This window comes from Ailuropoda melanoleuca, chromosome 2, assembly GCF_002007445.2.
Source record: "Ailuropoda melanoleuca isolate Jingjing chromosome 2, ASM200744v2, whole genome shotgun sequence".
NCBI classification, from domain to species: Eukaryota; Metazoa; Chordata; class Mammalia; order Carnivora; family Ursidae; genus Ailuropoda; species Ailuropoda melanoleuca.
The window spans coordinates 59,864,104-59,891,932 of NC_048219.1; the positions used below are offsets into that span (position 1 = coordinate 59,864,104).

At 40.1% G+C, this 27,829-nt stretch overlaps 1 protein-coding gene across 10 annotated transcripts in view; it reads left to right on the forward strand.

The window, feature by feature from the left end:
• LRRC8B (leucine rich repeat containing 8 VRAC subunit B) overlaps nt 1–27,829 on the forward strand; it is a 66,487-nt gene that overhangs the window by 31,681 nt on the left and 6,977 nt on the right. For 7 of the 10 annotated variants that reach the window (XM_034653844.1, XM_034653846.1, XM_002922466.4 and 4 more), the window contains 3 exons: nt 8,255–8,309; nt 18,376–18,476; nt 20,048–22,212. In XM_034653844.1, coding sequence (XP_034509735.1) covers nt 20,074–22,212 — 2,139 coding nt within the window. In that variant the 5' untranslated portion in view covers nt 8,255–8,309; nt 18,376–18,476; nt 20,048–20,073. The remainder of the gene's footprint in view (nt 1–8,254; nt 8,310–18,375; nt 18,477–20,047; nt 22,213–27,829) is intronic. The other 3 variants (XM_034653850.1, XM_034653849.1, XM_034653851.1) reach the window with 1 other exon arrangement.

The following is a 27,829-nucleotide window of genomic DNA, read 5'->3' on the forward strand; positions in this document are numbered from 1 at the left end:
CCCTGTGATATTATTTTGACTTTAAAATAACAACAACAACAAAAACCAGGAGGGTTTAATATGTTTTAGAAAGTGCTCTCTGGCTGCAGTTTGGACATGGGACCAAGGAGGGCAAGAGAGGAAGAAACTTCAGTTCAAAGATTCAGGAGGCTTTACCCAAGACAGTGGTAGCAGGGATGTAGAAGGGGCTAGTTTAAGAAAAGAACAGGTAGATTTGTGGGAAGAGAAAGAAAGAAGGTTTGGGGGCAGGTGCCTGAGCTCTTGATGTTGCTATCAACCTTCAGCATCTTTCAGCTGTCAGTCTTGATGTTGCTACCAACATTCAGGGATCCAAGAAATGTGGGTTTGGTGTGGGTGTGAGCAGAAATGGTGGATTTAGTCTGGGACGTGCTGAGTGTGAGTTGCTTCCGCACATCTCAGTAGATAGCCAGGAAGAAGTTAGGGAGATGATTTTGAGGCTCAAAGTTAGAGAGCAGGGCTCACCATGTAGTTTTGGGGATCACCTACACAGAGGTGGTGGATGACCCTTTAGAATAGAGGATATCACTTGAGGAACACCTGTGCCAGTAGCAGAGAAGCTACTGGCCAAGAACTGAATCCTGGTCAACCCCAGTGCTTAAGGGATGGGTTTGTATTAGGACCCTTGCATGGTTCCCAGTTACCTTTTACCTTCAATTAAAATCAGTGCTTTTGTTACCATGCTTGACCCAATGACCTTCTTTTCTTGCTATGGACCCACTTTTACTCTCTTTTTAGCAAGATTGATTTATTAGTTGTCAATCATAGACCATTCATTGCTCTCTAAGAAAACCTACACTGTTTGTCTTTTGAGTTCATGTCACCATTTTTTTTAAGTCCCTGTTCAATTCTTGCCACTCCAGAAGAGTCTTTTCAGATTAAGTATCCCCCAGCTCCAGCTGCAATTAATCAACTCAGAGGACAGTGGGATGATGGAAGCGGAGGGTCTATCGATCATTTGGCTTTCCCTCCAATGTGACAAGTAAGGAAAGTCAGGTCAAATGAGGCGAGGTGACTCACTCAACGTTATACTGTCATATTGAGTCTCCTGACACCTAGGCAGGGGTTCTTTCTGTTAAGCCATGCTGCCTTGTGATTTTGATTCTTCCCTCTGCCACCGTGATGGTGACTTAAACATCCAGTCTCATTCCCTCATCCTCCTCCAGTATAGCCCTACAGAGAGGCAGAGCAGCGATTTCTCTTATTAAATTAGCTCTCATTTGATATGGATCATTACCTCTACCCTCTTGTGCCTTGGATAGTCATTTCCACCCCACATATCCAGAGCCCAAGGAAGTAACAAGGCAATCCTACAAAAATGAGTTCATAATTATGAGAATCTCAGGAATTGGTTGATTGATTGATTGATTGATGATTGATGAGTGTTAAGTGCCCAGTAAGTATGTCTGCCATCACTCATGCAAAGGTTTATGATTGCTCTTCTTTAATTACTTCCCAATACACATGCCATCTCTCCCTCCCCTACCCCCCCATCCACCATCTGCCCCCTCTCCCCGGCCCTCCTTCACATTAGGCTATCCTTGATGCCTTTCGCTAGATTGGCCTCTTAATAAAAGATTAATAAGAGGCTCAAATACTTTTCAAACCCATATAAAGTTATTGGAGGTTTTTGTAAACATGTGGGTGCTTCAATGGTTATTTTAGGGAGAAAAAGAAGATCTCATATGTGTGTTTACCTATTCACTAGAAGATTTTTGAATGTGTTCATATATGGCTGTTTCTCTAGTAGAAAAGATCTATGCCTTTTCTGGACAAATTACTAAGATCATATTCTCTCATGCAGCCAGATCTTTCTAATTCAAGGTGACAAACAAAACTGATAAATAGTATTATAATTTAAGGGTTATGGGTAAAGTAAATTTGACACAGTAAGTATATTTTTTCTGTGTCGGTATGCCTTCTAGTACATCAGGACCCACTGTATATTTAATTTGTGTAATCCATTTACGTTCATTTTAAAGCAGAATGGCTTTTGTTTTACATGATTATAGGTATATTTTGTGATAAAATATACATAACAAAAAAGTAGCATTTTTTTAAAGATTTTATTTATTTATTTGACAGAGAGAGAGGGAACACAAGCAGGGGGAATGGGAGAGGGAGGAGAAGGCTTCCTGCTGAGCAGGGAGCCCAATGCAGGGCTCTATCCCAGCACCCTAAGATCATGACCTGAGCCGAAGGCAGACACTTAACAACTGAGCCACCCAGGTGCCCCCCCAAAATATACCATCTTAACCATTTTTAAATGTATAGTTCTATGACATTAAGTTCATGCACACTGTTGTGCAACTATGGGTTTTAAAGCATGGCCTTTGCTTGGGTGACGTTGGCGATATCTGACGTGCCTGCAGCATGAATCTTGACTGGAAAGGCACTCACTGCATCAGAAAGTGGGGGTAACTTATTTTTGCAACAGCTTGTATTGTTTTGGCCTCACAACACTCTGTCTTCCCTGTGGGCCATATATTAAATAATTGGGGTAAGTTATGTTTCTATTTCACAACACTTTCTAGTAACAGTAGTCATGTGATATATTGCAAGTCTGGCGTGAAAATCACTCATTTAGGTGGAAAACAAAACCCCCTGACATCCAATCTGGTTTCTCTTTACAGGCTAATACTTTAAAGCCAACCTTTAAAGGATTAATTTTAGATAAAGCTGCTACTCTGTTAATAAATTACCATTTTTGAATGCTTACTTCGCACCTGCTGCTGTGCTAAACATTTGATTGATGGTTACCTCATTTAATTCTTTTTTTTAAGATTTTATTTTTTTTATTTGAGAGAGAGAGAGCGCGCGCACATGAGCGGGGGGGGGGGGGCAGAAGCAAGCTCCCCCCCTGAGCAGGGAGCCCGATGCAGGGCTCAGGACCCTGGGATTATGACCTGAGCTGAAGGCAGCCGCTTAACCCACAGAGCCACACAGGCACCTCCACCTTATTTAATTCTTGAAATAACTTCATCGTCCCTGTTTTACAAATGAAAAAATTGGTACTTAGCTTATCCAACACCAAGCAGGTGGTAAATGACAGTTAGAGTTCGATCAGACCTTAACCATTCTGCTGCACTCCCTTCCAGATTCTCAAACATTTGTAAGAGTTTTGTAATAATAACTAGGCCTAACAACATAACTAACGTATTAAAAGTAACTAACATACTGAAGGCATGTGACACTTCTTTATTAAGTCATTCAGAAAGAATGTCATATGTAGGGGATATGGTATTAATTTATTTTAACCACATTTTAATAGGAAAGCCAAGAAGAAAAACCTTGTAAAATATCATTTAAATACAGATTAAACCTCAGTTATTCCTCTTGTCGTTATATTGCTGGGGGACTGTTTCTGTGTAGGAGGCTGTGCCTGTAGGACGCGCCCTTGCTCTGGCTCTCCAGCATGTCAATTTTAATTATGTCATAGAGGCAGGCAGGGTGGAGGGAACATTTGTTGATTCTGTTTCACGAGTTGGAATACTGAGTAATGAGCTAGGAAACCTCTACAGAACTGATTTTTAGATTGTGTCTTTTGGTTCCTCTAAGAGATAGATCGTAGATTTTTTTTTAAAGAGATGCCACATTCTATATAAAACTCCTTTTTATATAGTTCACTGGAGAGGCGGTGTAGCAGATGGCTCATAGTGCTGGTTGCTGTGAATTCGGGGTTTGCTTTGGGACCTTGAGCAAGTTTCTAAATTTCTCCAGTCCTCAACGTTCTCACCTTTAGAGCTGAGATTATAATATCTACCCCACTAAATACACAGTCAGTGTTAGCCTTCCCATTTCCATCTCCTTCTACCTTTTTAATTCAGCAGATAATTGTTACAAAGGATGTCTTGTGTGTTAGGTCCTTTTCAGGACACTGTATTCTTCTAAGAGCTCAAAGCAAGAGGAAGGAAAGGCATCTAACCGGCTCTTTGTGAGGTAGATCAATGGCAGTATAATAGAATTATCAGCACTCCCTAATTGCTCCAGAAGCCTGAAGGGTGGAGCACCACTTGTTTAGGTGTAGAGTGGGTAGCAGCCTTCATTTTAAATATCTTTTGTATTTAACGGTCATTTAATACTTGGTGAACATTAAACCTTTATGTTTTAGAGTCAGAAGTTAACTCGACCGAAATACTAGGTTGATTTTCAGTGCACAGCAATTTGGTATTTGTCATTGGGTTTAGAAAATGTTCTCCTGGATTACAGCATTCTTTACAGTGATCACTATCAGAAGTAATTGATTTTAGGAGACTGAAACCATCCAGAGACATGTAATATTTTTAGCTTGATCATAGCTCGCAGGGATTGTGGAATTGTAATACTTAGGAGCACCCAGTATCTGGCAGACCCTGAGGAGGCAGGGTCCTTGTCTTCCCCGAGCCTGTGGTCTTGGCATTGGACTTGGAGAGGGAATGGGCTCCCAGCACAGCATGATACACATCATCCTTGTTGGGGTGAAAACTTGGTACTTCCCCTGGTCTTGGCATGATTTCTGTTGCATTGTACTTTTAACTTGTACAAAAGAATTGTGAAATCATAATTTGATAAAATATTAAGGTCATTTAGGAATGCTGTGGCATTTATCCAGTGATCCATCACTGATTCAAAATGACTCACCGTCATTAGAATGCAGCCAGTCATGCTAAATTTGATAGCAGTTCTCCATTCAGATTTGTGAAATGTCATGTTTGGTGGCTACACTGAAAAGTATTAATTTTTCTCCGTTCTTCCAGAAGGGTGAAGGCTTGGCCTCTGCTTCTGAATCTCTGCACCTCTCATGGGGTGATGGAAATGCCAGAGGTTCTGCTCTGCTTTCCCACCTTTCCAGACCCATTGTGTGTGTGCACCGATTGTGTTTATAGATCATTCAGAGAGCCAGGCCTCTTTCCCCGTACCCTTGGTTCCTAACTGCCTGATAAGCCCTGATCTAGTAATATTGGTTCACTCAGTCATTACTTACTTACTAGTTATGGTAGGGATTGAGATATGGGGGTCCAAGAGATAGGCTAATAATTTGCTTCCCTGGGCAGGCTGATGATTTGATGCCACTTCAGACTGTTGTCCTCTAAATATTTGTTCACAACATTTTTAAGAGGAAAAGCCAAGCCCTGGATGAGAGGGAAGGGGGTAGGCAAAGAATCCCTCAAATCCCCTTTCTGCCAGTTCTTGGATTTCAATGACCAGAAGAAAAATAGCAGACCCCTTCTTTTTCCTTCCAAGCATATTCTCTACAATCCCTGAGAAAAGTTCTAGTGGTTACTATTTTAGTTTCATCTAGTTAAGTTTCCAGAGATGTTTTCAGCACCCCATTGATGAGTCTGTATGTGGAAACTGCCGTAACATCCAGGCTTTTAATCTAGCCCTGGAAAGAGGCACTGGGATAGATCCCAGAAATGTCGATAAATAAGGTGCTGCCTCAGCGCTCAAGGAACTTGAGGCAATAGCTTATTCTATACTATCAAACAGTGTGAGAGAACTGTTAATGGAGTAGGAACCCAGATGGAGAAGCAGTGAATTCAGGCTGTGGAGGTCAAGGTGGCTTGTGGAGGTGATTCATGGAGGTGATGCCAGGGTGGGACAGATGGTGAGAACAAATTTTTTTTAAAGATTTTATTTATTTATTTGACAGAGAGACAGCCAGCAAGAGGGGGTACACAAGCAAGGGGAGTGGGAGAGGAAGAAGCAGACTCCCAGCGGAGGAGGGAGCCCGATGCAGGGCTTGATCCCAGGACCCTGGGATCAGGCCCTGAGCCGAAGGCAGATGCTTAACGACTGACCCACCCAGGCACCCCCAGATGGTGAAATGAAATGTCCCTCTTTAAAATATATCTGGTATTCCTAGTTTGAACTTTTCAAACTGATGAAATAGGCTACTTTAATTTTATAGAACCTAAAGCCTTAAACTTATGGGACTGCTCAAGGCAGGGTGAATGTGATATTGCAGTAATTCTTGCCATATCTGACTTACAAAATGAGATGAAGTTACTAGGCAGAGATTCTTGACTTCTTGCTGAGCCTTAAAGGGAAAGATTTTATTTAACCGTCTCTAAGACACAAATTCATGCCAATGGAAAGCCATTCTCAGATTCCAAAGTTTTAGAGCAGTTCTTTGCTTAACTACAAAGGAGTTCGTTTTGTCAATCTCCCCTATCTGTACTGACCAGAAGGAAATTAGAGCATCCAGACTTCTCAGTTTTCAAAGCAAAAGGCGTGGGGCCTCTTGTTTTTCTATCATAGTTGATTGTCGCCTATTGTTCTTTAATCCACAGTCACTTGGAAATATTCCCTTGTGTGTCCTTCACTGGGAATCTTTTGAAGGGAGCTCTTCTTTGAGAAAGGGAATTCTTAATGTTCTGTTTGTCATCTCCAAATCTTCCAGAATAGATTTTTTTAAGATTGTCTCGGAATTGACTTTTTAAGTGAAAATGAACATCTGTCGTGTCCTGCCAGTGGGGAGGGAAAATATTTTTGAGGGGGTAGTTAGGGGGTTTCCTAACACTCATTAGCATTGCAAGCTGGAGAAGCCACTGATGCCGCAGCCTGTGTCAGCCGCTGGGCCCGCCAGTGTTGCCCTGACAGTCCAGTCCTGGGTTTTCCTGCCTCAGGTGGACTGTTATTGTATTCTGACAAGCATTGTCATTTAGTATGTTCACATTGCATTTTTCTACCTTGTACTTTTGTTTGCTGCTAGGGAGAAAGAAAGATGATAACTTATGCTATAATTTCTAAAATTAGTTTGAGTGGTTTGGTTTTAGTCTAGGTAAAGAGACCGAGCTACATTTTGTTGTTTTTTAACTTGACGTCCCACACTGAGATGACAAGTTATCATTCGGAGAGAGCTTTCATTACACTTATATCTTCTCAGCAAAATATTCCTCTGGTATAGGTAAATGTGTAGTAGAAAAAAGAATGAGGGGCGCCTGGGTGGCTCAGTCAGTCAAGTGTCTGCCTTTGGCTCAGGTCATGATCCCAGGGTCCTGGGATTGAGCCCCACATCAGGTTCCCTGCTCAGCAGAGAGCCTGCTTCTCCCTCTCCCTCTGCTGCTCCCCCTGCTTGTACTCTCTCTCAGAGAAATAAATAAAATATTTTTTAAAAAAAGAAAGAAAAGAAGAATGAAACTCGCTAGTAAAACATGTTGAAAAGCATTCAACTCAACCCCATCAAAGAACTGCAAAATAAACAATAAGATAATTTGGGATAGAATTAGCCAAGTTTTTTTGTTTTTTGTTTTGTTGTTATTTAATGATGATTCCCACATCTGGTAAGGGTACTACTCATATACTGTTTATAGAAAAGAAAATTAGTATAACCTTCTTGAGAAATAATTTGTTGTTATGTATCAGAGCCTTTAAAATGTTTATGGCCCATTACTCTTTTAGAGATCTTTGCAAAGGAAATCATATGAACAGAGTACAGGGATGTTTACACTATTATTAGTGATAAAAAGGGAAAATCTAAGATTCAATAGGGAAATGATTTTGTAAACTATGACATATCTATGTATGAACTATTATACTTCCATCAAAAATGATGTTTAGAGGGATGCCTGGCTGTCTCAGTCAGTGGAACATGCAACTCTTGAACCTAGGGTTGTGAGTTGGGTATGGAGATTACTTAAAAATACAATCCTTTTTTTAAAATGCTGCTTAGAGAAACTGTAACAACATTAAGAAAGCCTATGATAAATAATAAGAGGCCAAAATATTGTGCTATTGAATTTTACAATGGCATAATTGTGTCAAACAGCAGGACAACAAACAACAACCAAAAAACAAAACAAAACAAACAAAAAAACCAAAACAAAAACAACAATAAAAACTGGAAAAAGAAACTATCCCAAATATTCCCCCCCACTTTATCCCCCTTTTTTATATAAAAAACACAGATGTTTCCAATGGGTTTTTCTATTATTTATAAAATGAGTGGTACCTGAGATATAATGCTTATCTCATTCTTAATTAAAAATCGAATGTTCATATTTTATGCCATATAAATTGCTGTGGTGATGACATTAAATGTGTAACATGGGACAGTGATTTTTGTCTCTCCCTGGGTATTAGTTGACTGCCTTTGCAGGCGATCAGAAGGTGACCTCTATAATAACACTCACTTTTTAAGTTGTATGTTTCATAAAATTATTATAGATTTTGGAACTCTTAGAACCAATGGATAATTTGCCTTGCAGTCCTGCGATGAGTAAAATGTAACAATGTGTTTATGATTTCTCTTTAGGAATTTTTCAAATAGAAACTAATTGCAGAGTTTCCGGTTGACCAGCATTCATAGGGTAAGATTAACATTCTGAATTGTGAACACATGGTAAAGATAATTACTATTACATTGGTAGCTTGGGGCAAATACTGAATACTTAGTATGTAAAAAGAGATTATTATTCCTATAGACCTTTTGCATAAAATCCTTTTGATATTTTTAAACCAGTTAATAAACAAAAATTAAATCTGTATACATTTTGGTAAAATGTTCTCTTCCTGTCCTTCATTGGTCTTGTATGTTGCAGAGTATATGTGTGTGTGTGTGTACATTTTTTTTTAAACTTGAAAGATCTGAAGAGTATGTCTATGACAGATTTAGACTCCATGACTCCATGTCTATATTTTTTGATTTTTGTTTAAGGTAGCGTTTTTTAGGCGTGGAATTGGTTTGCCATGTTTCCATAAATAAACAATGGCCATCCTTTCCCAGATTACATAAGTCAGAAATAAGCAAGCCCCATATCTGTTGCTTTCTACAAACATCATTTATCTTTTATAGTTGTGGAAGATTAATCTTAAATTAGCTCTGTGGGAGAGCTTTTGGCTTTGACATAATGAACAATTAATTTGAACACTGTATTAAGTAGCATGACTCTCTAATATTGTGAATACGACAGATGTCTTGAAAAGTGTGTTGCCCAGCTCTGAACATATATAATCCAGGTGAAGCAGTGGTTAATACATTGGGTCTGTCCTCTGTGTATTGTGAACACCCTTCTTTTATAGATGAAGGTATAGATCCTTTGACTTCTTGAGTATATCCACATATCCCTGCTGATTCATTGAGTTGACTATGAATATTTAAAAGCTAGTATCGGGGTGTCTGGATGGCACAGTTGGTTAAGTGTCCATCTCTTGGTTTTGGCTCAGGTTGTGATCTTAGGGTTATGAGATGGAGCCCTGTGTAGGCCTATGTACCCCCCCATTGACCCCCGCGCTCTGTGCAGAGTCTCCTTAAGTTTCTCTCTCCATCTCCCTCTGCCCCTCCCCTCCTCTCTCTAAAAAATTAACTTAAAAAAAAAAAAAGAAAACTAATATCAGATCAGCTGCTTCTCTACTTATGGCTCGTAGGTGGCTTTTCCATTCCTCCTGGACTATTTATTATCCAAACTTTGTATATTGGTTGCAGGCCCTCTCATTCTTCTGCTTTTCCCAGGCTCCTAACATCCCAGCGGGGTGGCCTCCCTTCTAATCTGCACCCATTCTAAGCTTCTTGCTCCTTCTATTTGGAATGAGCTTCCCCAATATAATTTCATGGCCGGCTTTATTCAGATCTAAAGAAGTCTTCCCTGACTGCCCAATCTAAAGGAGCTTTATATTCTTCATGGCATTTCTGATTCTATTGTGTTTATATATTTGGTTGTGTCTCTTTCCTTCTTCCTCAGTAAGGTCCCTGAGAGCAGGGATCTTTCTGTCTTGCACAACCGTATTTCCTGAATATTTCAACCTCCACGAGGCATGTAGTAGGTTATCCTACAGACTAAAGTCCTGACCTCTCTTTGAGAAGTGCTACTGTTCAGGGATGTTCCACCCATTCTCTTGGGGTATTTTCTCTGTATAGAATCAAATGTAGTACTTATTAGGTTTAGCCATCATGCCACCCATTTGGCCCTGGTGACAGCATGACATGGTGGTGCTTTCAACTATGCATGTCTTCTCTCTACAATAGGATTGTAAATCCCATGAAAGTAGAAACGGTCTCATATTTCCTTAGTATGCCTTTGTAGTCCTAGCCTCCCTAACTGAGTGCGTTTAAATGTTAACTTTAGAGAAAGGGTTAAGACTAGTAGCTTAACCATATTTTTAATATTTCTAGAGTAATGTTTCTGGTTTGTCCCAAAGCTAAAAAAAAAAAATCTCATTTTGATTTATAGTTTAAAAATTGTAACATAGAAATATTCTGGACTACATTTGCAAATTCATGTTACAAAACTCTGTTTATTTCATTAAGAAGGCCTATTATTAATTAGACTAGATGGTCAGAATCAAGGCTATCAACTCCCCATTTCTTTTCAAATTAGGAAATCTGTCCATAATTCCATGCCCTAGAGAAGTAACTTAAACATCTCTACGCTTTAGTTTTCTTACTTGTAGAGTCTAATCTCCATGGTTTCTTCCTGGATTAAATAGCCCATGTGATTCTGCTCTTGTGAAAAGTAGGTCACCTATGGGAGAAGTTGCAGAAGCCAATGGAATGATGATCTCTGCTATCAGCCAGATATTTGAAAGGAGAGNGAATAAAATCTTTAAAAAAAATAAATAAATAAATAAATAAATAAATAGCCCATGTGATTCTGGTCTTGTGAAAAGTAGGTCACCTATGGGAGAAGTTGCAGAAGCCAATGGAATGATGATCTCTGCTATCAGCCAGATATTTGAAAGGAGAGCATGTAGATTCACAAGAGACAACACAGGAACTGAGTTTGGATCCACTTGATGGCTTGCTTACTGTGGGTGGTGGGAGGGGGAGTCAAGAAAATATTTTTAGGAACAATGAAGCCTGTGGAGGAGGGTCTGAGGTTGCCTTCTGCTTACATGTTCGAAGACTCATGTAGCCACTGGTGGCTTATTTGCCAGTATTAATATTATAATGTGACTGTAACTTCTTTCATTTTAAATGTATTCTAGATAATTTGGTAGCTTACTAAACGCATCAAAGAACTGAGAATGCTTTTCCTAAAAAGACAATTACCAGCTACATTAAATAAATCTTGTGTTCCATATCTGTCAGAAACAAGGAAAAGTAAAGCAATGTTTTGTTTTGTTTTTAAGTTCAGAACAACTCAGATTTAATTAGGATTTCTAGAGTCATTCCCATGGTGTTAATTGTCATATTCAGTAACTGTCTTCTGGGGCTTCAGATGATTAATTTTCCTAATATTTAGAATATTATTTATGATTGTTTTGGAAACCCATTACCACTGTACAGCTTTGGGTGAGAAACTGCCGAATGGTAGTTACACATCACTTCTCTCCTTTGGTTTCTCTGTGTTTTGACCATGATGTCACACTCTTTCCTTGAAACTGATTTCCTTTCCAGAAACACTGTGCTTCTCCTTTATCTCACTGACCCTGCTTCTCTGTCCCACTTTGTTCTTCCTGATCTCAGAGTCCTTCTTCATGTGATATATTATCCAGGGGAGAGATTCTGTTCTTCACTCACTCAATTCTTTATCTCAAAGAACTAATTCATTTCTCTGGCAGGACTTACTACTTAAATGTTCTTGAGTTCCTTTGGCGAATTAAAGATGGATGTAAATACTTTGTGATTTTTCCAACTGGAGTCTGTTTCCCTTCCCTTTAAAAATCTGGACTGGCCTGGTTAGCTTTTTCGAATCTTCGAGTCTGGCAGAAGTGATGTGGAGTAATTTCTGAGGCTGGACTTTAAAGAGATTGGTAGCTTCCACTATCATGTGCTTGCAGTGTTCCTTAGAACTTAGCCACCTTGCCGTGGGAAAGCCTAACCAGCCATGTATGTGGAGCAGTGGCAAGGCCCCTAGTCATTAGCCTAAGCTGAGCTGCAGGACCAGCAGACAGCCCGAACGCCAGTCCTGTGACTGAGGCGTTTTAGACCTTCCAGCCATCCCAACATTCCAGCAACACCATGTGAAACAGATCTGCCTCATCATCCCACAGAATCATGAGAAATGACAAATGGTTGTTTTAGCCACTAAGTTTCAGAATGATTTTTTTTTTTTTGCATAGCAATAAAGAACTAAAACAAAAATTGGTGCCTGAAGTGAGGTGCTGCCATAACAAAACATCTGGCATTGGCTTGGAGACCAGGGGACAATGAAGGTGCGAAGGGAAGTAAGATGACTATTCATGGTGGCTGGAAGGGCAGTGAAGGAAATTGCTATTGGGGGATATAAAACGATACCCTTGTTCCTACTGATAGAAACACTGACAAGATTGACACCTCCAGTAACATGGAAGATGGAAAATGAACCTGATGGATTTGTGTATCTAGCTTAGGAGATTTTCCAGCAGAATATCAGAAGTGCCAGAGCGCCTGGGTGGTTCAGTGGGTTAAGCGTACAACTCTTGATCTCAGCTCGGGTCTTGATCTCAGGGTCATGAGTTCAGGCCCCGCATTGGGCTCCATGCTGGTCATGGAGCCTACTTAAAATATATATATATATTTGAAGTGCCAAATGGCTTTTTTTAACCATGCCCAAAGTATTGCAAGAGAGAGATGAATTAAAGAAGAGACTGTTCAGATTTTAAGCAGACTTTAGAGGATATATTTCCAATCCAGAATTGTCTAGAGTTGTAAATAAAACTGTTCTCCATTCCCAGCTTTTCCACCCAGCAAAAGGTACACAAAGTAAGAAATGGCCTCAGGTTGAAAGATCAGATCCAGAGTACCACTGCCAGTAAAACTTAATCTCACGGTGCAAACAAAAACCAGGGCTTCTCTTGCTGTTAAGACCCTGTATGATGACTTCAAAAAGATGTTAAGGCCATGCCTCCTGGATCTTCTCTGCTAGGTAACAGGGCTTCTAAGGACCTTAAGAATGCTTTCCCACAGCCTCCTAGACCTAATTTAGATGAAAAAATCCTGGACTTCAAGCCTGAACTTGAGCCATAGTCAGATGAGATTTTGAGGGGCTTGGAAGAAGGTGAGTGTTGCTTTGCATGTAGGAGGAAGGACTAGAAATCATTTGGGAGCAGGGAGAGCAGGTAAGTTAAGCCTGGCTGTATATCTGCTACCACTCCTCCCATTGAGAAGTCACGTTTCCCCTCCTCTGTCCTCTAGAATCTGGGCTGGCTGTGTGACTCCTTTGACTGATAACATGTGGTGGACATGACACTGTGTAAGCTTTGAGGGCTGGGCCATAAAGGAATTGCAGTTTTCACCTTTGTGCTTGGAAGGCACCATCTTAGAACCCAACCAGGCTATGTGAGGACCCTCAGACAGCCATGAGGGGTCTCACCGGCAGTGCCCGCCAGCAGCCAACTCCAACCACCAGCCTGATGAATGAGGGCATTCTGGATCTTCCAGCCACTCTTGTGGCAGCCGATACCATGAAGTAAAAGAACCACCACAGAATCATGGGAAATAGAGCCCTATTGTTTTTTTAAGCTGTTAATATTTAGAATATGCAGAATAGTTAGCCAAAATCCTTCTGTTCTTCATGAGCTGAGTGATGGCTTCTCCCGGGAATGGCCCTATTGCCTTAGCTACACCCTGCCTAACATCTGAGTATATTTCTTTCTGCTCTCTGATATGCTCAGTTATTTACTGTACAAATATTTGTTGTACACCACGTGCTAGAAACTGTGGAAGATACTATATGATACCATAGACTCAAGATCTGGATCCATTTGACTCCTGCTTCTCCATGGACCCCTCTCTCTGCTGTTGCTAAGTGGTGTTGAATTTTCATTTACAGTGACTATTTTGTTCATTGCTTTCCTTTCAAATGTGTTGCAAACCCTTTCCCTCATTACTTCAGCCCACGTGATTTAAATAGCCTTTCAGCTGGGCTCCTTTTCTCTGATTCCTCCTCAAACTACCCTACAAGTCTCTACAGCTCAGTGACTCCCTGTTCTGCTGCCTCGCACACCTGGGTCTCGGGTCTCTGAAGGGCTCGTGGAGGGGCTGGCGCGGTTACTGGTAGTCTGTGGAGAGGGGCAGCACTCTAGACATCTAGTGAAACTTCCAGGAAGATTTAAAAGGTCGGCACTTTCGCCAGATATTTTATTGCTAATCTGTCTCATGAGCTTTCTCCTCCTGTGGAGATTTGGAGAAAAAAAAAAAAAAAAAGTACTGGTCTCAGCTAGACCAGTTGAATTGCTTGATCAGTTGCAGGAGTAGGGCCTGGATTTGCGGTTCTTTTTTAAAAGCACTCTAGGTTATTCTAATGTGAAGCCAAAATTGAGAACCACTATCTTAGATTCTCAAGAAATGGTCTGTACCAGCGGCATCAACAAACTAGGAGTTTTTAGATGTGCCCATTCCTGGGGCCCACTTCAAACCTAATGAATCAGAAACAATGAGGTGGGACCTAGCACTTTCTGTTTTAATAAGCTCTCCAGTGATTTTTATGAACATTAATGTTAGAAAAACACTTTACTGGGGGTGCCTGGGTGGCTCAGTCATTGAGCGTCTGCCTTTGGCTCAGGGCGTGATCCCGGCATTCTGGGATCGAGCCCCACATCAGGCTCCTCCTCTGGGATCCTGCTTCTTCCTCTCCCACTCCCCCTGCTCATGTTCCCTCTCTCGCAGGCTGTCTCTCTGTCAAATAAATAAATAAAATCTTTAAAAAAATTTTTAGAAAAACACTTTATAAATCTTAGTTCCCTTCTAGGAAGTCTCAAAACTACAACTAAATTTGGGAAGGGTGTTTATTATTTGAAAGTCACTCTATTGACAAGATCTGAAACAATTGGTAAAGGACGTAAACTGGCATACCAAGTGTCTTGCTAGTGATCATTTGAGTTCTTGAGAAATGCTGAGTGATTGTCATCACATCTCTGAAGGATGGTTCAGGGGTTATTTAGTCTGAAGAAAAGGAGGAAATTAATCAAGGGTACTGATGCACCGTGTCCCAGAGAGAGAACTCAAAGAGGTGAATTTAAACTTCCGTCGGATATATGTTAGGCCCAAGAAACATCTTTTGATGGGAAGTGGAACTAAACATTTTGAAGGGATATAAGGCAATTTCTTAATCAATTTGCAGTGAGAGCATAGAGAAACCCTGTTTTGAGTTGTTTGGTTATATCCCTGCCTGGGGTCAGAGACAGAGATCTTTGAAGTACTGTCCAGTTCTCTGCGTAGAATGACTCTAAATACCATCTGATCATCATTTGTTTAGTTTTTCACTGTTATTTTGGAAGTGCTTTCAAAGTAAAATAGGGACTAGTGGGAAGTAAAGATGCCTAACTTGAGCGCTCTTGTTTCAGTCCTAGAGGCTTTGGGGTGAGATTGTCAAACGAATTCATGTGCTTTGAAGAGCTTTTATGATTTTTTTAATGAGGTTTAAAAGCTAAAGGAATGGGATTAGGACCATAAAATCCTTTACTGTTAACATGGTTTCTTTGAACTGATTTAGTGCATTTGTATATTAGAAATAGAAATTTGATTTAGATTGAATCCTCACTGTTTGCAAAAATATGGTCTGGAAAAAATTTTCTAGACATACAAACAGTATTAAATTTTGTAATGACAAAGGACAGCTATGCTCTAGTTCTTGAGTTAAACACTTTAATTAGGAAAATTAACATCATTTAATATATAGGAATGCTTGAGATTTTTCATACATCATTAAATCCGGATGCTATATATTTATATGGGAAGCCTTAGTTCAGTGGAAGATGTTTAGAAGAAAAAGTTTAGCTGGGAAAGTAGATTATATAGAATGTTACAAGGGACATTGTAGAAAACTGTGTATTTGCATCCTTCTTTTTCAAAAGACTACAATAGAACACAGTTACAATGCAGTTGTTGGGCTAAGTTGATGTCTTAGTCTGTTCAGCTACTTTAACCAGCTATCACAGACTGGGTGACTTAAGTAGCATTTATTTCTCACAGTGCCTGGAGGCTGGGAAGTTCAAGATCAAGGCACCGGCAGATTCTAAGGAGAGCTCACTTCCTAGTTTATAGACAGCCACCTGCTTGCTATATCCTCGCCTGGTGGAAGGGGCAAGAGAGCCCTCTGGAATGCCTTTTATAAGGGTACTAACCCCAGTCATGAGGGTTCCACCCTCGTGACCTGAGACTCCCACCCTCGTGACCTGAGGCTCCGCCTCCTGACACTATCACTTTGGGAGTCAGGATTTCAACGTACATATTTTAGGGGGACAAAATATTTAGTCCATTGCAGTTGGGGAAGAGAGAGAAATATTCAGCTTTTTCTTTAGCCTTTGAAAGAACTTAGTGGTATAGTTAATTGGATGTAATGAGACAGTGTATTCTGCTGTGGACAAGGTTTGAGATTTGTGTCTGAGGACCTAGGTTCTAACTGGAACTATTTCTTGACAGTTTTGTCACCTGGAACAGGATAGCTCCTTTGCGCCTGCTTTATTTTCCATGTTTTAAAATGTAAAGAATAATAATATTTATCTAATGGTTTATTATATGAAACAAATTAATGTAAATGAANGTCACCTGGAACAGGATAGCTCCTTTGCGCCTGCTTTATTTTCAATGTTTTAAAATGTAAAGAATAATAATATTTATCTAATGGTTTATTATATGAAACAAATTAATGTAAATGAAAGTGCTTTGAAAGTAGGAAAACAGATATTAGCTTATAAATAGTACATTTTAATTTGCTCTCTTATTGACAAGGCATTCCTCAATGGAAATCTGAATTAGGTGATGAGAGGGAAAGTTTATAATTTCTTAAGAAGGTAAACAGGAAAAGTTCTTTACAAATCATTTTCAGTTAGTATAAATATGGTAAACCTGTGGTTAGCTGTGGTTCTCTTAACATATTAGTTATAATAGTTTCTCATATTATTATTTAAAAATACAAGTTTCAAAATATTACCGTAGTTGGAGGTTTGTGACTCTCTTCTTTCATAAAAATACTGTGTTTAAAGTAGAAAATGTGTTTGCAATATTTAAAAGAAACTGTATTGTACAAGAAGTATCAGGATGGCTGAATAGTATTCTGGAATTATGCAATAAATTCTTTCTTGGTACATTACAGATGCAACGCGGTGGAAGAATATGTAAAATGTTTCACACCTCAAATATCTTTATCGTACTTGCTGCACATAAATGCAGTTGTGTATCCTATGTTGTAAGTCTTTTAAAAGTGAATTGTGAATAAGAAACTCATACCTAGTGGTGCTATCTAAGTATGAATTAGTACAGAGCTAGATTGTCATACACACTAACTGTGCTTTCTGGCCTGCAAAATAATTTGATACTGGATAATAGTTATCAAGCAGGCTTTATTGCACATGGATTGGTAAATCCAAAATAAATTTCAGACATGCCCAACTTTTTGATCTTTGAAAATGACAAGGTCACAAGAGAATTACTTGAAAATATCTGAGAACAACTTGGGGTTGGTACAATGAGCTGGATTTCAAGTACTTAATAAACCAAAAAATGATTGTATCTTCAGGGAAAATATATAAACATTCCCAGCAACTTTTCAGAGGTACCATAGGCACTAAAAAAATACAGGTTCCGGGGCGCCTGAGTGGCACAGTCGTTAAGCGTCTGCCTTCGGCTCAGGACATGATCCCGGCGTTCCGGGATCGAGTCCCACATCGGGCTCCTCCACTGGGAGCCTGCTTCTTCCTCTCCCACTCCCCTGCTGTGTTCCCTCTCTCGCTGGCTGTCTCTCTGTCACATAAATAAATAAAATATTAAAAAAAAATACAGGTTCCATACCAAGTTAAAATTTTTGTATGTTTTAGAATGTTCCCATATTTCAAACTGATCGATATATATGCAGTTTAAATTATTACAAGTCATTGTTTGAAGTAGATGCTAAGAATGGCATTTATTAACCTACAAGGTAAAAAAAAAAAAGGTAATATAAAGGATAGCTACATTTAATAATATCATAATTTCAGAGAATTTCAGCCATATTTCTGAGCTGTGTCTTCCAAAGTTATTAACTTGTGACTGTTTCTAATGAAATCAGTAGGCTAAATTTGAAGAGCACGGAGTCTTATTTGGAGAGATGTGTGGTTTTAAATTAGGATGCAGAAATTACGTGATTTGACGGGCCATCTGATCAATGCAAATAAGACCAACTGTGTATGAGGACTGAATGAGAGAAATTAACATATGTAGGCTGCTTGGAAAAGCTAAGTGTTCATCTGAGTGTTGTAAATATGGCATTTTTAAATATATTAACATCTAACTTTCTGTAGAAACTTCTCTGTAATTTAAGGGAGTTTGGGGGCTGAGCATGATCTCATATATGGGTGGCGTTGTGTATATATATAGCTTTGCCAAAATGTCTTCCAGTGTGAAAAGTAAACTGATCTATGAAAATCTATTTGCCATATCATGATGATGTCTTATGATGGAGAGGGTCTCTGAAGACAGTATCTCCATTTTCGTTTGAAATACAACAGCTATTATAAGATATCTATGCTTTCTCATAGGATGAAGACAAACACAGAGATGGTGTGTCTAAGAAATTTCAAAAGGTGTCGGCCTCCTGATTGAAGTACAGTCAACTTATTGGATTCATTTTTTTCATCCAGTAAGTATAAATATTTAAAGTACATTATTTTGGTCAACGTTGACTTGTGTTCTTTGTTGAATAAATATTCGCTCTCTGTCAAATACCCTTATCATGGTTGGGCCATTCGTGTTTACTTCTTCTGCAATTTCAGTTGTATGTCTTAAATGACTTTAACTCTCAGGACCTTTAAGAGGACAAATACTTCAGTTGTATGTCTTAAATGACTTTAACCCTCAGGACCTTTAAGAGGACAAATACAGCCATAAACTGAGCTGGCAGAGCCCTTAGAGGTGATCTGGTTCATTCTCTTTATCCATTAAAAGACGATGCTACTGTAATTTTTTTTCTTACCAGATATGTTATTAGATCCAAATATTTCCTTTTATTTGCCTTACTCTGTGCCCTGTTATAGGTGGTCTGGATTTTACTAGTTAGCTATTTTTTAAACAATTGATTTCTCTTAGGTTGAACATTACATAAATCATTGCTGTAAGGAGCATTGTCTGAATACTTTTTAATATGAAAAAATGCACAATCTACCTCTTGTTTTTCTGAAGGCAAAAATAATTCAATAGTAGAGTATACCCTTAATCATTTATCCATCAGTACTCTGCCCTCAAAACAGTAATCATGAGAGAAAGTCCCCCTAGTAGCATGTTCTTTTTTTTTTTTTTTTTTTTTTTTTCAGCACAAGCAGGGGGAGCGGCAGGCAGAGGGAGAGGGAGACTCCCTGCTGAGCAGAGAGCCCAACGCAGTGCTCGATCCCAGGACCCAGGGCTCAATACTCTGAGTTGGACGTGAACTAAGTTACAAAGCAAGAGCTTGCGGGGAGAGGAGATAATGCATTAACTCAGTTTGTTTCAAACGTAGAACTGGTAGATCCCTCTAATCTAAGGGATAATTATATAAAGCCATGCTTGCTCAAAAGGGGTTCCCCGTAGTGGTTGAAACACAACTCTTAAGCCCTAACTGATGCTCCAGACATGGGGTAGGATGTGGAAAAGAGCTTATTTCAGACCATTTGGAAGGTATAAAATGTGGCTATAAGAAACAGGTAGCAGAAGAATAAGTTTCCTAATGTTGTTTAAGATAACGTGGCTTCTGGTTTTTAATAGCTTGGCCGAGAGTCAAGATCCGGAGGAAATTAGATAGTTGCTTTACAACCTGCCCCACATACCTCTAGAGAGCCAGTCTAGCTACCACCAAATGGTCTCTCATCTGAAGGACTTTAGAGTGCATAGCNTACTAATGTTGTTTAAGAAAACGTGGCTTCTGGTTTTTAATAGCTTGGCCGAGAGTCAAGATCCGGAGGAAATTAGATAGTTGCTTTACAACCTGCCCCACATACCTCTAGAGAGCCAGTCTAGCTACCACCAAATGGTCTCTCATCTGAAGGACTTTAGAGTGCACAGCTGGGAGGGCCAAAGTTTTCAAATGAAACCAGAAAACAGTTAGAGCCTTTGATCAGCCCTGCCTCCCAGGTTTTGTCCCGGAGCTAAATCCTACTTGGGTACGTACAAGCCATTAGAGTTAAATGCTTTTTTTTGGATACTTGCTTCAGTGGCTTTTCTTTCCTTTTCCTCTTCTAGTTCCTGTACTCCTACAAAGGAAAGTCATGATTACACTCACAGAGCTGAAGTGTTTAGCAGATGCCCAGTCATCTTATCACATCCTGAAACCATGGTGGGACGTCTTCTGGTATTACATCACCCTCATCATGCTGCTGGTGGCCGTGCTGGCCGGAGCTCTCCAGCTCACACAGAGCAGGGTTCTGTGCTGTCTTCCATGTAAGGTGGAGTTTGACAATCACTGTGCTGTGCCTTGGGACCTCCTGAAAGCCAGCGCCAACACTTCCTCTGATCCCGGGACCCCGCTTCCGCTCCCCCTCAGAATCCAGAATGACCTCCACCGACAGCAGTACTCCTACATCGACGCCGTCTGTTACGAGAAGCAGCTGCATTGGTTCGCCAAGTTCTTCCCCTACCTGGTGCTTCTGCACACACTCATCTTTGCAGCCTGCAGCAACTTTTGGCTTCACTACCCCAGTACTAGCTCCAGGCTCGAGCATTTCGTGGCCATCCTTCACAAGTGCTTCGACTCTCCGTGGACCACCCGTGCCCTGTCCGAAACGGTGGCCGAGCAATCGGTGAGGCCCCTGACACTCTCCAAGTCCAAAGTTCTGCTTTCGTCCTCAGGGTGCTCAGCCGACGTTGAATCCAGCAAGCAGTCATTGCCCTACCCACAGCCTGGCTTGGAGTCAGCTGGCATCGAAGGCCCAACTTCTAGTGTCCTGGACAAGAAGGAGGGCGAGCAGGCCAAAGCCATCTTTGAAAAAGTGAAAAGGTTCCGCATGCACGTGGAGCAGAAGGACATCATTTATAGAGTGTATCTGAAGCAGATCATCGTGAAAGTCATTTTGTTTGTCCTCATCATAACGTACGTTCCGTATTTTCTAAGCTACATCACTCTGGAAATTGACTGTCCGGTCGATGTGCAGGCTTTCACGGGCTACAAGCGCTACCAGTGTGTCTACTCCCTGGCAGAGATATTTAAGGTCCTGGCTTCGTTTTATGTGATTTTGGTCATACTCTATGGTCTCACCTCCTCCTACAGCTTATGGTGGATGCTGAGGAGTTCTCTGAAGCAATACTCCTTTGAGGCGTTGAGAGAAAAGAGCAACTACAGCGATATCCCTGACGTCAAGAATGACTTCGCCTTCATCCTCCATCTGGCCGACCAGTATGACCCTCTTTATTCCAAACGCTTCTCCATATTCCTGTCAGAGGTCAGTGAGAACAAACTGAAACAGATCAACCTCAATAACGAATGGACAGTTGAGAAACTGAAAAGTAAGCTTGTGAAAAATTCCCAGGACAAGGTAGAGCTGCATCTTTTTATGCTCAGTGGTCTTCCAGACAATGTCTTTGAGCTGACAGAAATCGAAGTGCTCAGCCTGGAGCTCATCCCGGAGGTCAAGCTGCCCTCTGTGGTCTCACAGCTGGTCAACCTCAAGGAGCTTCACGTGTACCATTCCTCCCTGGTGGTGGACCACCCGGCGCTGGGATTTCTGGAGGAGAATTTAAAAATCCTCCGCCTGAAATTTACTGAAATGGGGAAAATCCCACGCTGGGTATTCCACCTGAAGAATCTCAAGGAACTTTATCTGTCGGGCTGTGTTCTGCCTGAGCAGTTGAGTACCATGCAACTGGAGGGCTTTCAAGACTTGAAAAACCTGAGGACCCTTTGCTTGAAGAGCAGCCTTTCCCGGATCCCGCAAGTCATTACAGACCTCCTGCCTTCACTGCAGAAGCTGTCCCTTGATAATGAGGGGAGCAAACTGGTTGTGTTAAACAACTTGAAAAAGATGGTCAATCTGAAAAGCCTGGAGCTGATCAGCTGTGACCTGGAACGCATCCCACACTCCATTTTCAGCCTGAACAATTTGCATGAGTTAGATCTAAAAGAAAATAACCTTAAAACTGTGGAAGAGATCATTAGCTTTCAGCATCTCCAGAATCTTTCCTGCTTAAAGTTGTGGCACAATAACATTGCTTATATTCCTGCCCAGATTGGGGCGCTGTCTAATCTAGAGCAGCTCTCTTTGAACCATAATAATATTGAGAATCTGCCCCTGCAGCTTTTCCTATGCACCAAACTACATTATTTGGATCTAAGCTATAACCACCTGACCTTCATTCCAGAAGAAATCCAGTATCTGAGTAATTTGCAGTACTTTGCTGTGACCAACAACAACGTAAGTAAATCCACTCTTCCCTTTATTTAGCCAATCTTTTGAGCATCTGCTGTTGCAGTGCGTAATATGGGTAGAGAAAATGGACTTTCAGTCCTAAGAAGCATCCTCTGAGCCTGGCCTGACTATCACTTACTAGACGCGTGAATGTGAGGAAATTACCAAAACACTGAGCGTCAGTTTTTAATCTAACTTACAAATTGTCATGGAGATTTTATGAGAAAAAAAAAAATATATATATATATAAGCACTGGGCACAGTTCCTGGCACATAGTAATTGCTCAACGAATGTTCTCTTTATTCTCTTTCCCCATTTTTTACATAAACATCACAGTTGAAGTATTTTAAACTAATTAGTTATAACAGAGCTTACTTTTCATTTTGGAAAGATCTTAAGTAGTTAGAAAGCTTCATAAAAGTTTTTAGCTTTCCAGATCTGTCATAGGAGAAGAACTTTTTGTTAAAAATACTGGGATCATGAATTATTCATAAATCTTTTTTTGTGATGCAGTAAAAAAGACTTGAAATCTACATGCATGTCTAGAAAGACAATTCAAAATGAAAGGCCTGGTTCTATAATGCAACACTAGGGCTTCTTAGAAGCTTTTTCCAGCATCCATACTTTAAAAATGAACCATAATTTGCAACAGTAAAGCCAAGTTAAGGAAAACTTGACTTCACTGAAACAAGAAAAAAAAAATAAATGAGTAGTTTCCTAGGTTAAAATGTGAAGCAGGAGGGAAAAGAAAAAAAATCGTTCTAACCAAAAGGGCAAGAGAGTGATGGCAATATCCATATGAGAAGGAGAAAAAAAAATCAGACATCAGGTCTGCCAAAAAATTAAAGTGATCTTCCTGTTCTAGAAAATGAGAGCCATTTTCTTCTACCCCACCCCCAAAATGTAATATCTCCTAGACTTTTTGTAATTCATATTTCATGCTAAATATGACTATGAGCATGGTGTTGGCTAATAAACATATTAATCACCAGACGTTATTTTCAAAAACCATGGATTGTTGGGAAAACACCAGAAAGCTGGGGAATGAGAACAAAATTTCTGCTGATTTTTAGAACCCCAAGACTTGACTCATATGCTCAAAGGCTAGAACCCATTCTAAGATCAATGAGAAATCTTCAAGTCTTAAAGGGTTATGAGGCTGTAGAACTCCTTAAGGGTTGATCTAGATAAGCATTGTTCATCAGAATTACCTGAAGGGCTCGTTAAATCACCGATTGCTGGGCCTCATGCAGAGTTTCTGATTCAGTAGGTCCGGGGTAGGATCCAAGAGTCGACAGTTCTAAAAAATCCCAGGTGAAGCCGATTCTGCTGGTATGGTGACCATACTTCGAAAACTGAAGGTCTAGAGATTTATGATTAGTGTTGTTTAATCATGTAGTTCATTAATATTAATATTTTGGTTATACTTTTCCCATTGTTAAATCAATAATAAAAAATATAAATAATTATTTTGAAAGGCGTTGGTTCCACTAAGTTATGATGTGGTTCTATCACTACATGAATTTTTTGAAAGTTGTAGCTGATTAAATTGTTAGCTGGCCATGAGTTATTTAAATGTGTAAATGGGTTAATATGTTTTTCTAGTTTAATGTAATAAAACCTTAAGACCGTTGGTACTTTTGACACCAAGTTTATTGACATGACCACGTCTAAAAGAGAAACTAGGTGTATCAGCCACATTTTATCTTGAGTAAGGGAGGATACTTGGCGCATGTGAAAAGTCCTATGCTGAAGGCAGTTTATGGCCAAAATAGAATGATATCTTAGGCTGAGTTGTCTCAGAAGTCTGATAACCAGCAGTTGCCGAGCATCCCAGAGCCATAACAATGACCATGACTCCTTTGAATGAGTGAGGAACACTCTTCTCAGAACTGTGAAGAAACTTATTTAATCAGAATATGGAGAAAGTGGAACTCAGAAGACAGCAGCCAGAGATATGAAAAGTTCTCTGATGGAACAGTTAGCCTAAAGATGGGAAGTATTGAGGAGGGAAGGGAAAAAGAATAGTCCACAATATTGGTCTTTAAATATTTGGAAGACTTAAATAGAAATCTTCTTGCAAGTAACCTTCTTGCAAGTTAGAACCAAGACAAGCAGGGGAAAGATTTCTCATATTCCCCCAAAAGCTGTCCAAAAATTAGACCTTCAAGAAGAGGGAAGTGACTTCTTATTAAACTGTCCAGATATAGGTTGTCAACCACTTGGTAGGAAGGTTGTAAAAGGGAATCAGGGATTCATGTTTCAGCGTCCATGTTCCTTTCTAACTTTGAGATTCCTAAGANGAGTATCAGCCACATTTTATCTTGAGTAAGGGAGGATACTTGGCGCATGTGAAAAGTCCTATGCTGAAGGCAGTTTATGGCCAAAATAGAATGATATCTTAGGCTGAGTTGTCTCAGAAGTCTGATAACCAGCAGTTGCCGAGCATCCCAGAGCCATAACAATGACCATGACTCCTTTGAATGAGTGAGGAACACTCTTCTCAGAACTGTGAAGAAACTTATTTAATCAGAATATGGAGAAAGTGGAACTCAGAAGACAGCAGCCAGAGATATGAAAAGTTCTCTGATGGAACAGTTAGCCTAAAGATGGGAAGTATTGAGGAGGGAAGGGAAAAAGAATAGTCCACAATATTGGTCTTTAAATATTTGGAAGACTTAAATAGAAATCTTCTTGCAAGTAACCTTCTTGCAAGTTAGAACCAAGACAAGCAGGGGAAAGATTTCTCATATTCCCCCAAAAGCTGTCCAAAAATTAGACCTTCAAGAAGAGGGAAGTGACTTCTTATTAAACTGTCCAGGTATAGGTTGTCAACCACTTGGTAGGAAGGTTGTAAAAGGGAATCAGGGATTCATGTTTCAGCGTCCATGTTCCTTTCTAACTTTGAGATTCCTAAGATTCTATGAGGTAGACCAAAATATTTTTTTTAATTAGAAAATAAAACATCAACTTGGATGCGTAAATATTTAGATATGCATATACTCAGAAATGTGAGTTGATTCATCCGTTTGGAATAAAAGTTGGTAAAGGTTCCTGAAAGGAAAGGTTTTAAAATACTCTTCTAGTGTTGGGCAGTATACCAGGTTCATGGATGGAGTCAACAAATGCTCTGTGGTTAAGAAGAAAAGACATTTATTGAAAGGATGTTGTGTCTCTCATATTATCACTGAAAAGACTGTAAGATCGAGCTTGGAAAACCGTCAGGCATGAAATTAGATAACCAAAAGGTCAAAAGCATAGCACAAAAGCAAAATGGTGAGGGTACCCTGCCCCTGACCATCCCAACACCAGGCACAGTGCTCGCTGCCCCTGAAAATGGGGCTGCTACTGCAGCTCTTGCCCTCCCACAAAATAAGTTCTTCATGGTTTCTGATGCCTTGAGACACTAGCCTCGATTTAAAGTCCAAGTCTGAGCACCTGATTGGCAGAGCTTGTGAACTCCCACCCCACATTTAAGCTGTAAATGATCTGGGAACACTAGAATCTGGTGTTGTCAGTTCCTCCAGTGGGAAGTGGACTCTGCTTCCCACCAAAAGTCCCACCGAGATGAGGTAGGAAATTCTCCAAACATTGAGGATACTGAGCATCCCCCAAATGACAGACATTCACAAGGAGGGCACTCTAGAGTTTCTTACACAACATAGTAATAGGTGTTATCACACAAAACACTAAACATTTCTTTTTATCATATTTTTTGCTGCAGGATTCCTCAGAGCCTTTTGTAGTTGAATATGCATTGTGCTTCTCCAAGAGGGAGGTATGATATGCAATGTTTGCCAAATATGTTTGAGCAAGATGCTCTTTTTTTTTAATTTGATTTTATTTTTAAGTAATCTTTATACCCAATGTGGGGCTCCAACTTACAACTACAAGATCAGTGGTCACATGCTCTACTGACTGAGCCAGCCAGGAGCCCAAGATGCTTTTTTTTATAGTAGCTCTTGAGAGGAGTGTTCCTAAGAACACTGAGTGTTGGGGAAATGTAAAAGGATAGAGGACATGTGCAGAGGCATGCCCAGATGTAATAAGAGATGAGAGCATTTAGAAGTTGGGTCAGAATGGAGAATGGCTTGAAGTCTGCCAGTCAAGTTCAGGTTTAAGTTCATTGGACAGTAGGTGGGGTCAGACTTGAGCTTGAAAGTGATATCTAGCATGACCTGGTACCTTCAAAGGAGGCTCTAATTGTAACCCATTTAGAAGGGTTGGGAGAGTACAATCAAGAAATAAAACCCCTTNTTTATGGCCAAAATAGAATGATATCTTAGGCTGAGTTGTCTCAGAAGTCTGATAACCAGCAGTTGCCGAGCATCCCAGAGCCATAACAATGACCATGACTCCTTTGAATGAGTGAGGAACACTCTTCTCAGAACTGTGAAGAAACTTATTTAATCAGAATATGGAGAAAGTGGAACTCAGAAGACAGCAGCCAGAGATATGAAAAGTTCTCTGATGGAACAGTTAGCCTAAAGATGGGAAGTATTGAGGAGGGAAGGGAAAAAGAATAGTCCACAATATTGGTCTTTAAATATTTGGAAGACTTAAATAGAAATCTTCTTGCAAGTAACCTTCTTGCAAGTTAGAACCAAGACAAGCAGGGGAAAGATTTCTCATATTCCCCCAAAAGCTGTCCAAAAATTAGACCTTCAAGAAGAGGGAAGTGACTTCTTATTAAACTGTCCAGATATAGGTTGTCAACCACTTGGTAGGAATGTTGTAAAAGGGAATCAGGGATTCATGTTTCAGCGTCCATGTTCCTTTCTAACTTTGAGATTCCTAAGATTCTATGAGGTAGACCAAAATATTTTTTTTAATTAGAAAATAAAACATCAACTTGGATGCGTAAATATTTAGATATGCATATACTCAGAAATGTGAGTTGATTCATCCATTTGGAATAAAAGTTGGTAAAGGTTCCTGAAAGGAAAGGTTTTAAAATACTCTTCTAGTGTTGGGCAGTATACCAGGTTCATGGATGGAGTCAACAAATGCTCTGTGGTTAAGAAGAAAAGACATTTATTGAAAGGATGTTGTGTCTCTCATATTATCACTGAAAAGACTGTAAGATCGAGCTTGGAAAACCGTCAGGCATGAAATTAGATAACCAAAAGGTCAAAAGCATAGCACAAAAGCAAAATGGTGAGGGTACCCTGCCCCTGACCATCCCAACACCAGGCACAGTGCTCGCTGCCCCTGAAAATGGGGCTGCTACTGCAGCTCTTGCCCTCCCACAAAATAAGTTCTTCATGGTTTCTGATGCCTTGAGACACTAGCCTCGATTTAAAGTCCAAGTCTGAGCACCTGATTGGCAGAGCTTGTGAACTCCCACCCCACACTTAAGCTGTAAATGATCTGGGAACACTAGAATCTGGTGTTGTCAGTTCCTCCAGTGGGAAGTGGACTCTGCTTCCCTCCAAAAGTCCCACCGAGATGAGGTAGGAAATTCTCCAAACATTGAGGATACTGAGCATCCCCCAAATGACAGACATTCACAAGGAGGGCACTCTAGAGTTTCTTACACAACATAGTAATAGGTGTTATCACACAAAACACTAAACATTTCTTTATCATATTTTTTGCTGCAGGATTCCTCAGAGCCTTTTG